A 15,971-nucleotide genomic window follows, 5' to 3' on the forward strand; every position below is an offset into this window, starting at 1 on the left:
TGTTTTAACTCCTTTTTACTTTCTGATTGACCATTGTTATTAAATTACCTTGCATAATATATATACAGTATGTTGCTTGTAAAATGGCATCCTTGACAGTTCAAAATCAACAGATGAATTTAGTAGTTTAGCTTTTGAATTTGAGCTTTCACACTACAAATACCTTTTCAGGGGGTCTTGGTCGGGTTATTCGGCCCAGTTGTTTGATCCGCATCTGGGTTTGACAGATACTTAACAGCTTTTACACCAATCTAAACAAACGGAATCAAAGTGAACACACCATAATTTGTTTAATCAAACAGGTTAGGTGTTAGTCAGAAGGAGCACCGTGATGCTTATTTTGTTGAACAGAAAAAAAATCATTATTTTTATTTCCACCTCTAGAAGGAAGGACAGAACTTATATTTCAGTTTGAGGCCTTTTTCTCCCTTATTCGGACTCATTTTAATCAGTAAACGTATAATGACGCAGCAGATTTCACCCCAAATCCAGCAGTCTGTCTCAGGCTCAGTTAATCGAGTCAGTGTTTACATTAACACAGAACCATTTTTCACCTGTCACCAGCGTCTCATTTCAGACTCGGGGATAGGGATGATTGTGTATGACTGTGGCCCACTGGTCTGTGTGATGGCTGCTGAGTCATTGCTAATGTGCATCTGTTTTAGGCAGTGAGATTTCTCCCCTGAGCAATGAGAAAAGTCTGCAAAGACAGTGAATTATGAGGGAGCGGTACAAGATTAATGGCTTGAATAGTCCCCGTCTTTGTAATTTGACTATTGCCTTAGTGAAAGTACAAATATTAGTGTCCCGTGTAATTATTTTGCTTGTACAACCCACCAATTTGCAATACATGGCAACAGATTTTCCTTCCAGGGTTCAATATAGTTAACTAGATTGGAAAATGACTGAGCATGCTTTATTAAAGTATATTTGTGGTGACCTATTTTACAGGTGATTTGGCTTTGGGCCATGCTACACTAATGTTTTATTTTGTTAATCACACTTTGTTTTCCTGTCTCCCCAGGGGTCTCTTACTCATATGTTCAGGGGCAGGCAGGAGATGAGGACGCAGCAGTGGACGTGAAGCTGTACAGTCACCGGTGGAGGAGATGGCTTCCCCCAAAACCTCGTAACATGGACAGCAACAGGGCCAGTCAGGAGCAGGACCAGGATCCTGAGCAGGAGGAGCCCGATGGCTTTCCAGGCCTGCTGTCTGCAGAGGAAACAGACAACAGCTCCCAGATAGAGGTAGGTGCTGATTCACAGCAAGGTCAAAACAGAGAAAACTGTAACTGTATGTCATTTTGAGTTTTCAAAATCAGAGTTTTATAATATCTTCTGTGGCTCTGGGGGAATTTCCAAAAGTATCGCAGAAAGTCTGCATTACAAACTGGAGGTCCAGTTGCATAATTAGAAGTGTGGCCCATACAAGTGATTTAAAGTCAGGATGTCTCTGCTTCTGCAACCCATCTTTTGCAAATTCCCCAAATTTATAAAGTTGCCATACTGCAGTTAATCACTGGAGCACCGCTTAACTTGGCCGCATTAAAAGCCCTACACACCCATGGTCCTCCCACACAGGTGTTTTCAGTTACTCTGCCTCATCTGAGGGCAGTGTGGGAATGTACAGACTGTTCTTGTTTGACATCTTTCTGATATTTCTATTAGTTTCATTTCACCTGTTAGGGTGGTAGTAGATGTTATGCCGTGTTCATGTCATTACAAGTTGAATCTTAAATAGTGTTCACATCTGACTTTGATCTTCATAATACTGAAGTGCCTGAAAGTCCACCGTATGGGTCAATATGATTAAACCCAAATGTAATGGATACATGCATACAATGTACAATACACATACGGTGTTATATTGTCAATGCACAGTATTTTTATCACTTGACTGATAATAACCAATAAGTTCATTCCTGATCTTGGCTTCGTCTTGTTCTTGACCTCAAGTGTTTTGAGTGCAGCATTTCTCAAGCTTTTCACAGTCCCGTACGCCTTCAGACTTTCAATCTCCAGCTACGTACCCCCCACCCCCGCACTCTTATATGAATTTTTTTTCCTACATCCCCCCAAGTTACTTCGGTTACCCGTGGGGGTACACATACCCTAGTTTGGGAACCAATGCTTTAGTGGATCATTGTCCCTCATTTGGAGATTCTTCAGGTTATGATAAATAAAGTCATGCAACCGGAATTGCAGTAATAGATGGACTTGAATACAAAGTGCACTGAAAAAAGTTTTGTGTTTCAGCTTTATGTTATATGATATATCAAAAATATAATTTGGATTTTATATTATGCAATGCTATATTTTGATTTGCAAAGTGGAATAAAAGATGGTTTCCTGAAACTGAGGCAAATGATTGGGGTCGATAAACTTAATCACATTAGTTAGTGGAATCAAAGTTTGTCATGATTGTCTTCCCATTGAACAAATTCAGACTTTATTGTGACTCACTTGAGATCAGTGCAGCTCCACAGTAAACCTTTCTGTCTAGTAAAGAAGCCAACTAATATAAAGAGAATGAATCGATGAAGTCTTCTGTTGAGCTGTACCTAAAAATAGTCTTTGGTTGCTTCCCTGGAGCAATTATAAATCTCCCTGGAAGAGTGGATGTTAAGTAATGAAAAAGAAGACTAGAAGGGGTCTTTGAGGATTAATATTTTATATCAAATTAAGCTCAGCCCTCAGGTGTTCATCTACCTTCTTCGTGGGGCTGGATCCTCTTAAACTTGACCTCGGAGAGACCAGAACAGGAAATTAACCCAGGTCTCCCACAGTTCTAAGGGTTTATGGAGCTGCTGGAGTTTAATAGCCAGGATTGGCCCGTGTTTGTGTCTATGTAAATGAAAGGCGTCGCCCGTGTCTTCTTGTTATGGCGCCTGGGCCGGCGTACAGCATTGAGGCGTTCAGTCATAATGATGGCAGTCGCCTGGGCTTAGACACCTCGTTAAGTTTTCCTGTGGCTTCTAATCATCTCAGGTTCACAGCCTCGTGTCTTTCAGCCAGGAGGGAGGCAGCTTTGATCATCAGCTGTAATCATTCACACACTCATGTACACGCACACACAAACGTTTATGTAGGGACACAATCGACACACACATTGTTTTTTGCTGTCTGAGGCTCATTTGTTCATGCTGAATGGAAAAGGAGTCCGCAGCACAAACACCCTGTCATTCCTCCTGTCATTACTCAACACACACATACACACACACACACACATTCCCTAACCTGCCACCTACACTTTGTTGACATGAGAAAAGCCTTCATATTCAGAGGGGCAGAAACAGTAGATGCTGAGCTGAAATCTTCCACCCAGCAGTGAGCTGAATGGATTTAAAGACTGTCTCCTCTGATCTGAAGGAGCTTTAACTGAAGGAGACAAGGAGGGACTGTGTGTCCACCGAAAGGGAAAATCTACACTTAGACATGTTCACAAAGCCAAATATTATTGTATTTAATCAATTCAACAAAAAAGCTCTTGTTGATTATTGATGTTTTGATAATTTTGTTTAATTACAGCTGCACCAAAAATGTTAGAAATTTTGGGAAATACTCTTATTTGCTTTCTTGCCGAGAGTTCAGTTACTCTCAAATCTGTCAGTTCAATATGAAGCTATAGCCAGCAGCCAGTTAGCTTAGCTTAGCTTAAAGTCTGGAAACGGGGAAATGGCTAGCCTGGAGTCTCGTCATCTCTACAAAAACTCCAGGAACTGGTCAAGAAATAGTCCAGCTTTTATCCCCCTGTAAAACCACAACGTGTTTTTTTCTTCTTCCTCTTTTTTTTTAAACAAACAAGATACGTGTTAATTAGTGAGCGTAAGATGTGCTGGTAGGTAGATTTGTTACCTTTGTATAGAGCCAGGCTAGCTGTTACCCTTAAGCTAAGCTAACTAGCTGCTGGCTCCATCTTCATATTTACCCTAAAGACATTGAGAGTGGCACGATCTTCCCATCTGACAAAAAAGTGACAACATATATTTGACCAGTTATCTGACAGAATAAGGAAAACACAACTTGTTTTAATTACCATGAATCAGGTTTCTTTAAAAGAACTGAAGAAATATCTCCATCTCCTCCATTGGCTTTGCTTTGAGGTTAGTTTGTGTTTGGGTTAAGTGGTGCCATAACACAAGTTCCCAACAATAGATGAATCTCACCTCGACATGCAGGTTTATAACAGTGGCCTTAACAGCAGACTGTCTGACGCCCTGAATGACTGTGACTCCCTGTGTTGGCTATCAGATTAAACAGCGTCTCAGCTTCAGGTCACTGTAAGGTTGAATAAGGCAAAGTTGGAACAAGCTGTGGGAAGTCGGTATCAGGCTTGTACTAGTTTAGACATGCTGGCTTGTGGCTGTTAACGGTTGTGTTTTGTTGTTTGTTACTCTATCTTCCAAAGTGCCAGTACAGAGCAGTTTTTTTTCAATCTGTGTTTAGGTCACAAACATTTCTCAACTCCAACTGTTAGGTTGTTTTGTAAATTTACATTCTGTGTGCCATAATGTTTTGTTTATATATGCATTGAACAAGCTTATATGTTGGTGATATTTTTCAAATTTTTTAACTTTATTCATCTGGATGAGCTTAATCTTTAGTCAGAGTAACATTTTGCACATGATTCTTTACACTTAAAAAAAGTAATACCTAAAGTAAGCTTGTTGGAGACTTTGTAGACCTTAGTTGGAAATCAATGGAGGTAGATATTGATAGCATATAATTGGCACCAAAGTTAAAATATTGAATATTAAAGGGGTGATAGAATGCAAAACCGATTTTACCCTGTCATAGTTGAATAACGACAGTTCGGTGGGTAAATAGGACATACATAGAAGCTCAAAGTCCCACTGACACCCCTTTACTATGAAAATCTCATATTTTGAAACTGCCGCTGAAAACGGGCGAATCCCAACAAAGCTGAGTTGCTTACGCAAGCGTCTCAAAATCCGGAACCTTAAGAGAACAGTCACGCCCAACATTTACATAGGCTACAAAACTGACCTGAGATCAGGTAGTCTTCTGAATCTAGCTAGGTCACGCAGATCTCTGCTATTCCATTACAAAATTCACTTCTGAAACTTTTTTATGCGAGAAATCAAACATATAAAGCTCAAATATGGGCCGCTTTACGAAAAAGGATGGCTAATTGCAAATTTTCTCCGACTGTGTGTCGGAGTTTAGTGCTGGTGTTGGTGCTGCCTGGGTTGCTTGTTACGCCCGCAATCTTTTACCGCAGCCCGCAGGTTCCAGTTAATCTTATAATGGGTATGTGTGTTGAGTTATTTAAACAAACAATCGGGGAAATAAAGCCTCTTGTCCGCGAGTCTCATTGATAGAGCCGCGGTGAGATGGAGTCCATCAATGAGAGCTAGCTAGCCTCCTCCTAACTCTGACATTCACAAAAATACATTCAATTGATATCCGAAATCGGACAAGTGTTAGCTAAACTTTGTAAGACCTTGAGGAACCTGTAATATTCATGCCGTGACGAAATTCAAACTGTAAATATACTTTAGTTATGCGAAAGTGAGCAAGCTGCGATATTTCCCCATTGTAATGAATGGGACATATAGCAAGCAGCTGCTCGGTCCTACATATTGCTAGCTCATAAAAATGCTTAAAATCAAATCGGCACAACGGTTAGCTTTATAAGACATTGGGGAATTATGTTATATAAGTGGCGTGACGAAATTCAAACTGTAAATATAATTTAGTTATGGCGAAAGTGTAGCTAGCTAGCTGCGGTATTTCCCCATTGTAATGAATGGGACATATAGCAAGCAGCTGCTGGTCCTACAAAGACGCCTCACGTTCATAAAAATGCGTTAAAATGAAATCGGACACAACGGTTAGCTTTATAAGACATTGGGGAATGATGTTATATAAGTGGCGTGACGAAATTCAAACTGTAAATATAATTTAGTTATGGCGAAAGTGTAGCTAGCTAGCTGCGGTATTTCCCCATTGTAATGAATGGGACATATAGCAAGCAGCTGCTGGTCCTACAAAGACGCCTCACGTTCATAAAAATGCCTTAAAATCAAATTGGACACAACGGTTAGCTTTATAAGACATTGGGGAATGATGTTATATAAGTGGCGTGACGAAATTCAAACTGTAAATATAATTTAGTTATGGCGAAAGTGTAGCTAGCTGCGCGGTATTTCCCCATTGTAATGAATGGGACATATAGCAAGCAGCTGCTCGTCCCTAAGACAAACCCCGTTCATTAAAAATGCCTTATAATCAAAGTGGCGTGGACGAAATTCAAACTGTAAATATATTATAGTTATGCCGGCAGCTGGCCGCGGAGCCCGTCAGAGCAGTATCCACAAAGGGTGACTTTGCCCTGGGTATGGAGCCCAGCAGGCTGTCGCTTTTTCGTCCAGACTGTGTGGAGCTCCGAAAGTCCGACACGTCTTACCAAATTTGCAATTAGCCATCAAATTTTGTAAAACGGCCCATATTTCAGCTTTATATAGTTGATTTCCGCTAAAAAGTCTCAGAAGTGAATTTGGTAATGAAACATTGCAGTGTCTGGAATATGAGATTCTGTCGCTTCTCTAATGTATGTGTATTGGGGATTCGCTCAACCAATCAGCGCGCGTCTCTAATATGTGCGTATGGCAAGTCGCTCAACCAATCAGCGCGCAGCTCATCTAAATATTCATGACCATACCATATTTGGAAGAAAAGTTCTTGTTACAAATAGGGCCAAAACACAGGGATGCATAAGGGCCAATAAAATATCAACCAGGCCATTTTCAGCCCAACTAACGTTACATACCCCATTAGGAGACCATAAGGAACAGTGTGAAATACCCTATATAATCATTCTATCACCCCTTTAAAAAACAATGTGTTTTCTCAATTTGATGGAAATAAGACCACTTACCGGGTGGTCATTGTGAACATCTTAGGCTATTACCCAGGGTGCGAACTACGGGGGAGCTAGGGGGAGCTCGGCTCCTCTTAATAAGACATGGGCTCCCCTGAAAACGTGATTTGTGCAATTTTGGGGGGTCTCTAAAAATATTGACAATGTGTCATTTTGACATGCAATTTCAGTTTTGTGTAATGTGATCATCGTGAATTATAATGTGTAAAACTGCAAAAATATAATTCATGCGTGATGGTGATTTAAACCCAATTCACTTCAATAAAGAAAACTATACATGTTATTCTTGTTATGAGCATCAAGGCGTGGCGGCGCTGCGGTGCAAATCCAACTCATGTTTAGTAGGCTACATGTTAACTCAAAGATTCGTAGAAAAAATATAAACATTGGAGGCCATTAATCGGTGCGCAAAAGTCCTTGAAATCCATTCTGCAGTAAGCATCATATAGCCATGGCAAAAAGAAAACAAGGCAGTTTAATTAATTTTGGTTTTACTAAGAAACTGTGTAGCGATGACGTTAATAGCACGACTAATTCACCTGCTGCAAGCCCTGTTAGCACACCTCCCACCGGGGTGACAACGCAAGAAGAAGCTGAAGAAATAATGTCCTCTCTGGCTGAAGATGATCATAATGCCTCTCTCCTCTCTCCCGTTAAATTGGAACAGCCAGCAGTGGAGAGCCTGGAAGAGCGCAATACATGGCTTTTTTGTTATTGTGATGGAAGCTTGGGGTGCGTCTCTATGGTCTAATTGAATGGAGGAATTCTGGTATTCTTCTTATTGTTTATATATTTGTGGGTGGCTGTTTGCCCTATCTATTCCTGTCGATAAAGTATGATAGGGTAAATCCTGTATAGTGCATACACTTGTAGCTGTTATGTATCTTTGTAAGTCATTGTAAGTTGCAAGCGCACAACCCCCCCCCCGCGTGGAAAAAAAGTGGGCTCCCCCGAAGGCCACGGTATAGTTCGAACACTATTACCAATAGTATATTTACCGTTAAGTACATGTACGGAGCACTGCTTCAAAAAAACACACAGTCTGTCCTCATTCATTTCAATGACAACACTGTACTGGCACGACAGAGGTGCAGAATCAGGCTGCAAGCAAAAAAGTTGAGCTGCACTACTGTATTTGGTTAGTCAAAATTGATTTGGCTGTTCAATATGGCTTCAAATCTTCAATCGTTTTTTCATACAGACTATCAAGCGACTCTTTATTGAACTGCCAGATTTTTGAATAGGGTTTGGCAGGATGTTCAGGGTGATAGCGACATTCACGTTATATAATAAACGAGCCAAGATAGCCCTCCGAGCTAATGCATGCTAACTACGGTAAAGACGTTTTTTTTTGCTGACACTAGAAATCAAACAAAAGCCAGAGACTATATCATATTAAGTTGCTGTGAGCTGTCAATTCACCACTTCTAAGCAGAAGGCAGAAGATAACATTATCTCGGAGCCTGACTGGGCAAAGCCTCTCTACCTTCGGGCAGGTGCCTCCGTCTCACTCAGAATCACCCTGGGTCTGGGTCCACAGCAGGCTTGTGCACAATTCAGAATTGAATTGAGAATGATTCCTAAATTCCAATTCAATTCTTGAATTTCAATTGAATTTCAATTGATGTCAAAAACAGGATCTAGAATTACAATTCAAATTTGAATTAAAGGAAGCAGAATTGCAATTCAATAAAAATATAATAATTAATAATTTAAGTGAAGTGTTTAACAATGAAGCTTTACAATATATGTCAGCTATGATTGCATTACATATTCTATAAACGATATTAGTCTGAACTACTTGTACAGATTACATTAACAGGAAATGTTTTCCCCCAGCAATGAATGTTAAAAGCTCTAGTCACAGAACAAATAGTTAAGTTTGATTTATTGTAATTGTAATTTTGTGGAACATGATGGAACATGACTCCAACAGTGCTCCATTCTGTGGCTCCATAAAGGCTTCTTCAAATTTCAAAAGGCATCTACAAGTAAGTTAACAGACAGACAGTCTTTTATTTTGAAAACCAGCTCTTGATGGTATTATGCTACTGATATTTGATATCATCAGTGTTGGGGTCACTACTCAAGAACGTGTAATACACATTATTCACTTTAAAAAAACAAAAAACATGCATTACCTTACTTGTTATTCTCTCTGGATAGTAACTCATTACATTACTGTAGCGCAACACAGCAAGAGCCTGGCATATAGCTCATAAAGGGCTTAAACACACCAACTCACAACAACAGTAACATTAATGTGTTACATTACTCAGTTACAGCCAAATGTGATTATATCATGGCATTACTTCATAAGGAAGTAATGTAAAGTAATCCCCCAACACTGGATATCATATGTGTTTAAAAGCATGCAAGCACACTTTTTTCTTATTACTTATAGTAAATCAAGAAAACAATTCAATTTTGGAATTAATAGAAATATTTGTTCTCTGAAAGAGTGATCTATATTTTGGAACAAAATGTATGCATGGTTGAGGAGTGACTAGTTAAGTGTAATGACATTATGTTATTAAATTACAAAATTAATGTAATTGTATTTAGTTGTATTACTGAGGTAAAATGTGTAATTTAATTAATCAAATCAAAAGGAAATTGCTTTGCATTGATAAAGTAATCCAAATTAAGTAATCCAAACCACATTTAATATGGGTAAGCAATTACATTTCCAAAGTAACCTTCCTAACACTGAATGTATGTGAGATTCAACACATTCTTTCTTCTTGTGTGGAATTTCTTTGAATTGCCATGAATTGAATTCCACTTCCTGTCATTCCAATTCCAATTCAAATTCAACATCCTGTGGGGTGGAGTCAGTTCAATTAAAATTCCAATTCATGAATTGAATGGAGGCAAATTCTGAAATTCTGAATTTTGCACAAGTCTGGTCTACAGCTGCCTGTACCGGAGAGCAGCTTAAACGCGAGGAGCACTCACTCTGCAGCTACCTTTGGGCACCGAAATGTCCCCAGTATTTTAAACTACTGTGCAGTGTTTTGGTATCTGATGAACCCTCAAAACTCATGTTTGTATCACTCAAACTGGACCTCTTGGATTATATTTGACCTTTTTCTCTGGTAGTGACCTTTGCATTTGTTTAAAAAGGGCTATTTATGGACCTGATACACCTGCTCAGTGTAAGAAGTCATTTGAAAACCCTGTCTGCATACCAAGCGAGCCAGAATGGGTCCTGACCTCTTTGAGAAACTACTTCACAGGTTGCTCACAGCTGTCAGGTGCAACCATTTTAAGTCTTATCTTTATGAGGAGCATAAACAAACACAAATACATCATACGGCAGCTACTTGGATGATATATTGTACAGACTGTTCCTTTTTCAAATCCTGTATCATATTGCAACACCACAAGTGAAGCCCAGATAGACAATACAAAAAACAATAAACTCCTCATGTTCCCTCTGAAATAATGTGTACATTTGATTTTCTCATTTTCACGCCTGGCTTTTCATATATACAGTAATGTACAGCCTGTTCAGAGAATTTAACCAATGTCAGACATGTTGCCAATAAAAGCATACAGTGTACTCGTGTTTGTATAGCTAGCTTTGCTATGTAGTAATAAGGGTGTGGTTTATGGTTGTTATTGGATGTCTGGGACTCCACAGCCCAGGAGGCTCTTTGGGGGTTTCATGCTTTACTACACTGTTTATTTGTGTATTTCTTAAGGGAGAGAATTCACACAGCGAGGCAGCAAGCATTTTGGCTTTCTAATTTTCATTACTTCACTTGATTCCCAGTGCTGCTTTTACTCACACTCCATATTCAGAACTTGCAGTGAATGCAAATTAGGATTTTTTTTTCTTCTTTTGTTTGTTTTGTGTCTCAGGTTGTCACATTTGTTAAAAGGTTCCCAAAATAAATGTATTTGGAAAGATGTGTTTACTTGTCTTTATGTTGTTTAGTGTTTAACCTCTGTAATGCTATACCTATACAGTAGTTGTAGTTGTTTACATTTCAGTATGTGTCCAGTCTGCTTCAGTCTATAACTGTCTGACTGAGAATCATCTTCTGGTGTTGTCGTTGACTTTTCTAAGTGGATCAGCGAACATGTTGCGAAGGGTTTGCAGTCATTTCTGCAGATGAACAGATGTCCTTGAACATCACTTAAACCCATCAGACAGCTTGCAAATCCAGTTAATGAGATCTACAACCAAAGAAGAAGAACACTTAAATGATATATCAGGTGCTTGGATTTACCTCAGACTACTACTTTTTCTATTCTCTCCATGTTTTCATTGCTTTTGTAAAAATCACCCACTGACACACACAAATTTCAAGCATGATTTATCATTTTTGGAGCATTTTAAATGCAATCAGTAATAATAAAATATTTTGTTATACTTCAGATGCATGTGATAGGTCTTTATGGGTCCTCTGGGCTCTGAGGAATCTGACCCGGGACCCAAGTCAGCCAAATTATACTCAGGTCAGGAAGGGTCTCACTTTATTAACATTATCTGTGTGTCAATATGTCAAATACCAGAGTGAAAATTACAGTTAGTTATGCCTGTCAGGTTTTGGTATGTTTTCCACTGGTCTGTTTTGGATCGGGAACAACATCTTTAACTCAGTGAAGACTTCTACATCATAATAAAGTTTCCACACTACTATTAAAAGGAATCAAAAATTGGCTAGTGCTGCTCAGACCAGTATGTAGTTTCACAAAGTTGAGTTTCAACACACACACACACACACACGCACACACACACACACACACACACACACACACACACACACACCATCAATACCATCAAGCTGCTACAACTGGCAACAGACGGAGCGGAACAATGAATAATGGATCACAAGCATTATCAGCTGATAAAGAGCTGCACACATGAGCAATGGGATCCTTTTAATGCTTTTTCAAACAGGCTGCACTCTGTGTGTGTGTGTGTGTGTGTGTAGGATGGTACTATCTCAGGAAAAAAGGAGTGCTGGCTTACAAACCCAACATACTGGAACATTCAAAGCTTAAGTGTGCTTACACAGAAATGGAATTTTATTTTCTCAGGAGCAAAGACTTGGTTGCAGTTTAGGGGATTACAGTTTTCAGCGTACTCTTCCTTTATTCTTCCGACAGACATTGGTGAATCACAGCCGCGACCACATCTCTTTCACAGTACCAGCTTTAAGAAATAAATAGATTTCACATTGCGTCACCTGTTTTTATTTTGTGATGTGTTTGAAAATGTGAGTCTGCATATTAAAGACACTTGGCGGCCGGTCACTTGTCACTGCGTCATCAAGTAAGAAGAGATTCTCAAGGCTTGTCAAAATATATCTGAGGTGAGGTCATATATTCTAATTATGGATGAATGATACTATAAAATACAAATACCAACTCTTTCTGTGTGAGTATGGCTCTGTGTTATTCAGACTGAATCGCCATTTTGTTACTCTTCATTCGTCCAACCTGAGATTGTGATCACCTGAGCTTATTTCTTGCTTCTTGCTCTTCCAGCTATTTTGTTTTATTTTCATTTAACCAATCAGTACTGAGTGACATATTCAGTCTTAATCCAGCCTGCTAAACTCTAATTGGTCAAATGTCGGAAAAGATCTCTCACCAAAACCTATACTGTATGAATAGTTGAACAAATCTGAGTTGAGGTGGAATTTGTAATGCATTATAATGATTCTACATTTAGTAAATCCGTTTGCGTGAAGATGGTTTCTGATCTCAACCACCTGTTCTAGTAAATAGTGCTAGTAAAGTGCAGTAGCAAATTTCACACTATGTTTTTATTTTCATACATCAATATCGAGTACCAGACTTCACTTGCTGGCACATTTTGGCACAAGTGTGCAGTGCATGATTTAAAGAAACAGAGAGTATCTTCCTCCCACAACCTCCCACCCTGTACTGTGTTTGACTCCAGCTTCATGTCCACCTACACCCAGCTGGACAATGGCCACCCTGCCAACCTTCCACTTCACTGGCCCCTCTCAACTCTGAGGAGCCTCCATCTCTCTCCATCATTCTCCACAAGACCAAAAAAACAAACATCTTGAGCAGATTAGGAGGACACTTTACAGTAATGCATTTATGCCCTTGTTTTCTATTCTGGGAATGTGCTGACTAAGGCTGCCTGGAGGGGCCTTTTCCCCCCTGACACAATTTGTCTGCTCTTTGGGCTGTGATGAAAGGCTTCTGGCAGTGTTTGTTTAAATCTACAAATTGATCAAAAGTTCCACCACCTACATGGCTGAACTCCATTTGGAATTTTGATATTTATCACAGTCTTTGCTAAGCCTGAAACATTATCTCTCTGTCTTATATTCCAGGCTAAATATTGTGTAGAGGTATTATATTATAACTCTCTGAGGGAAATGTGAATTCTTGAAGCAAAACGAACTGAAAAGGGAAGGATTGTGCTTTAATTAATGTTTGTCTCAGGGCCTTTTGACAACCGAAGCGCGGCGGCTCAGAATAATACCACCCATATAGCAAAGTGTGCACAGAACTGCATGAGTTCCTATTAGTAAGATCACAGTCAGACGTAGTGTGCACTTCCCTGACTCCCCATTCAGCAAAACATTAACTTTAACCATGTTTTAGATAAAAGACACAGCTGATAGGTATCTCATTAGACCCACAGGGAAAGAGACAGGCAATAGAAAGTCCACGATAAGAGCATAATTCTGTACAGGAAACAATAAAAGCAGATGGGCCGCTCCCACATGGCTTTTAAGAGTCCACGGATGTTTTTGTTATAAAAAGGCAATCCTGACTGTGCAGTCTGGTTTTAAGAGTGGAAGAAGTTGATTGGCTTCTTGTGTTTTTCTTAATTTGATTAGTAGACATTAAAACTTGTGTGCTGATTGTGCCCTAATGGAAACCACAGAGTTGAATAAAAGGACAAACAGAATGCACACATAGTGGAAATGATCGTCATATAATCTAATTTAGCAGGTACTTTGTTCTGCAGCAAAGTTAAAAAATACTCGTATTGATTTTCCATACTGTACGTTTTCTGTTGGTGTAGAGGTTTTAATTGTTTTTTAGAAAAAGTCTATTAAATTGCTTTGAATTTGATTTAAGCTCACAGGATATCTCTTTATGAATATGTTTTATTATTCTGCACGTCCGAATAATAAGAGAACAGACTCCATCAGCTTTTTCACAGAGCAACACAGCACTCGCTCTCTCTCTCTCTCCTTCAAGCTGCATTACATTCTTCTAAATAACTTTTACCATGTTATGCTTCTTCACAGTCTTTACAGTATAATGTATGTAAACTCACAGGGTACATTTTTGTCATTTCTACAGGAGGATACAGATCACAACTACTACACATCAAAAACATACAACCCGTCAGATCCGATGAGCAAGGACTTGTGGGTAGATATCGACCAAATGGACAAGGACAAAGTGAAGATCCATGGGATTCTGTCCAACACACACAGACAAGCAGCGGTAAGTCAACAGACAGCATGAGAGGAGATTCAAGAACAAGCATTTAACCTGGTTACCAAACCGGGGGACTGTTGCTTATTGTCATTAGTTCAGCTGCAGTTTAAGATGTAATGATGTTGTCGACTAAGGCTGCAACTAACGGTTATGTTCACTATCAATTAGCCAGTGGACTCTTTTTTTCAATTAATGGTCTATCAAATTAAAAGTCCAAGATGAAGTCTTCAGATGCCACGTTTTGTCCAAAACCCAAAGAGATTCAGTTTATAATGATCCTCACAAAATGGAGAAGCAAGAAGATTTCTGTAGTTTTCTGCTTATAAAGTTACTTTAATGATTTATCGATTATCAAAATAGTATTTAATAAATTTTCTGGCAATCAACTAAGGGAATAATAAACTAATCGTTACAGCTTTGATCATTGACAACATGATCAAAAGATTTAATGAATTACCATTTCCCAAGAGAATATAAAGCATTATTATAGGGCATTTTTTCCGTTAAAGGTAACTTCATCGCACACGTAGTTTAGTTGTCGTTATGTTGCACTTCAGCTGAACTCTTCGACACATAAATCCGGTCCAACTTGGCTGTTTTAAACCACTGCAAGTTCCAGTTTGGATGAATTTGTTCTTAACTGCAGCAAAGATGCTAAGTGATGCAGCAACAGCCCCCTTTTGTCTACTCAGAGTCAAGCTTTCAACTGTTTCTTTCAATACCAATCTGCATCTGGAGATATCGCAAGCACATTCACACCCTGACGCTGATCATATTAGCTTCTGGTGTATATTATATAGTTTAGCCAGTGATGCGGGCTCAAAGATCAACAAAAAGATAAAATCAATGCCAACAACACGTATTTCTACGTACTGTACTGTATGTGGTATACTGTATGTCAGTAGACTATAGGACAATCATGCTAAATGCTAAAATACTAAATAATTACACAAATACATGACATATTCTTACTATATTGCAATATATTTGTTTCCTTTATCATTAAAACCATAGAGATGTGGTTAAAAAACGAAGTAAAGTCTTTCTTTAAGCATTTAAACCGTTAAAAATCTTCTCTGCAATGAAGTTTTAAAAGCTCTCCTCCCTCATCCTCTGCACAAGCAGGTGACCCATGTGAGGTGCATACTGATGAGGTCACACAAGGTAGCAGGAGACTGACTGGAGAGACAGAGCAGCATGGCAGCAGGGCAGTCACAGACTGAAAAAAGGGAAAGCAGGGTGAACAATAGCTGGCAAGGAGATATAATAGAGTCCCACATTGTGCATTCTGCTCTTCTACCTTCAGTCATGTAATGATGGATTGAACCAAACAATCTGAGGCAAGCTATTCTTTGTAGCCACAGAACAATGCTTTTCTTCCAAACCGTATAGGAGGGATGTGGGAGGTTTCTCTGACTTTGGCTTAAAAAAAAATCAATAAGTGAATTTCCAAATCCAGTGTCCAGCTAAGCAATGCAGAGTCAAAAAGGAGATATGGAAATCTTGCCTGCATAATTTCATTCTAAGATTGCAGTCCAGAGAAGAAGTGAAAACCATCTGTGCTGAAATGCAGCCACCGTGTCAGCAGACTAACATTTTAAACAAATAGAGTTTA

General features: G+C 39.2%; 1 protein-coding gene across 1 annotated transcript in view; it reads left to right on the top strand.

Moving 5' to 3' along the window:
• Window positions 1–15,971, top strand: part of plxdc2 (plexin domain containing 2) — a 102,659-nt gene that overhangs the window by 36,524 nt on the left and 50,164 nt on the right. Inside the window, exons 2-3 of the mRNA XM_039790115.1 lie at window positions 1,025–1,248; window positions 14,216–14,362. Coding sequence (XP_039646049.1) covers window positions 1,025–1,248; window positions 14,216–14,362 — 371 coding nt within the window. The remainder of the gene's footprint in view (window positions 1–1,024; window positions 1,249–14,215; window positions 14,363–15,971) is intronic.

The sequence above is a fragment of the Perca fluviatilis genome, chromosome 22 (assembly GCF_010015445.1).
Source record: "Perca fluviatilis chromosome 22, GENO_Pfluv_1.0, whole genome shotgun sequence".
Lineage (NCBI taxonomy): Eukaryota > Metazoa > Chordata > Actinopteri > Perciformes > Percidae > Perca > Perca fluviatilis.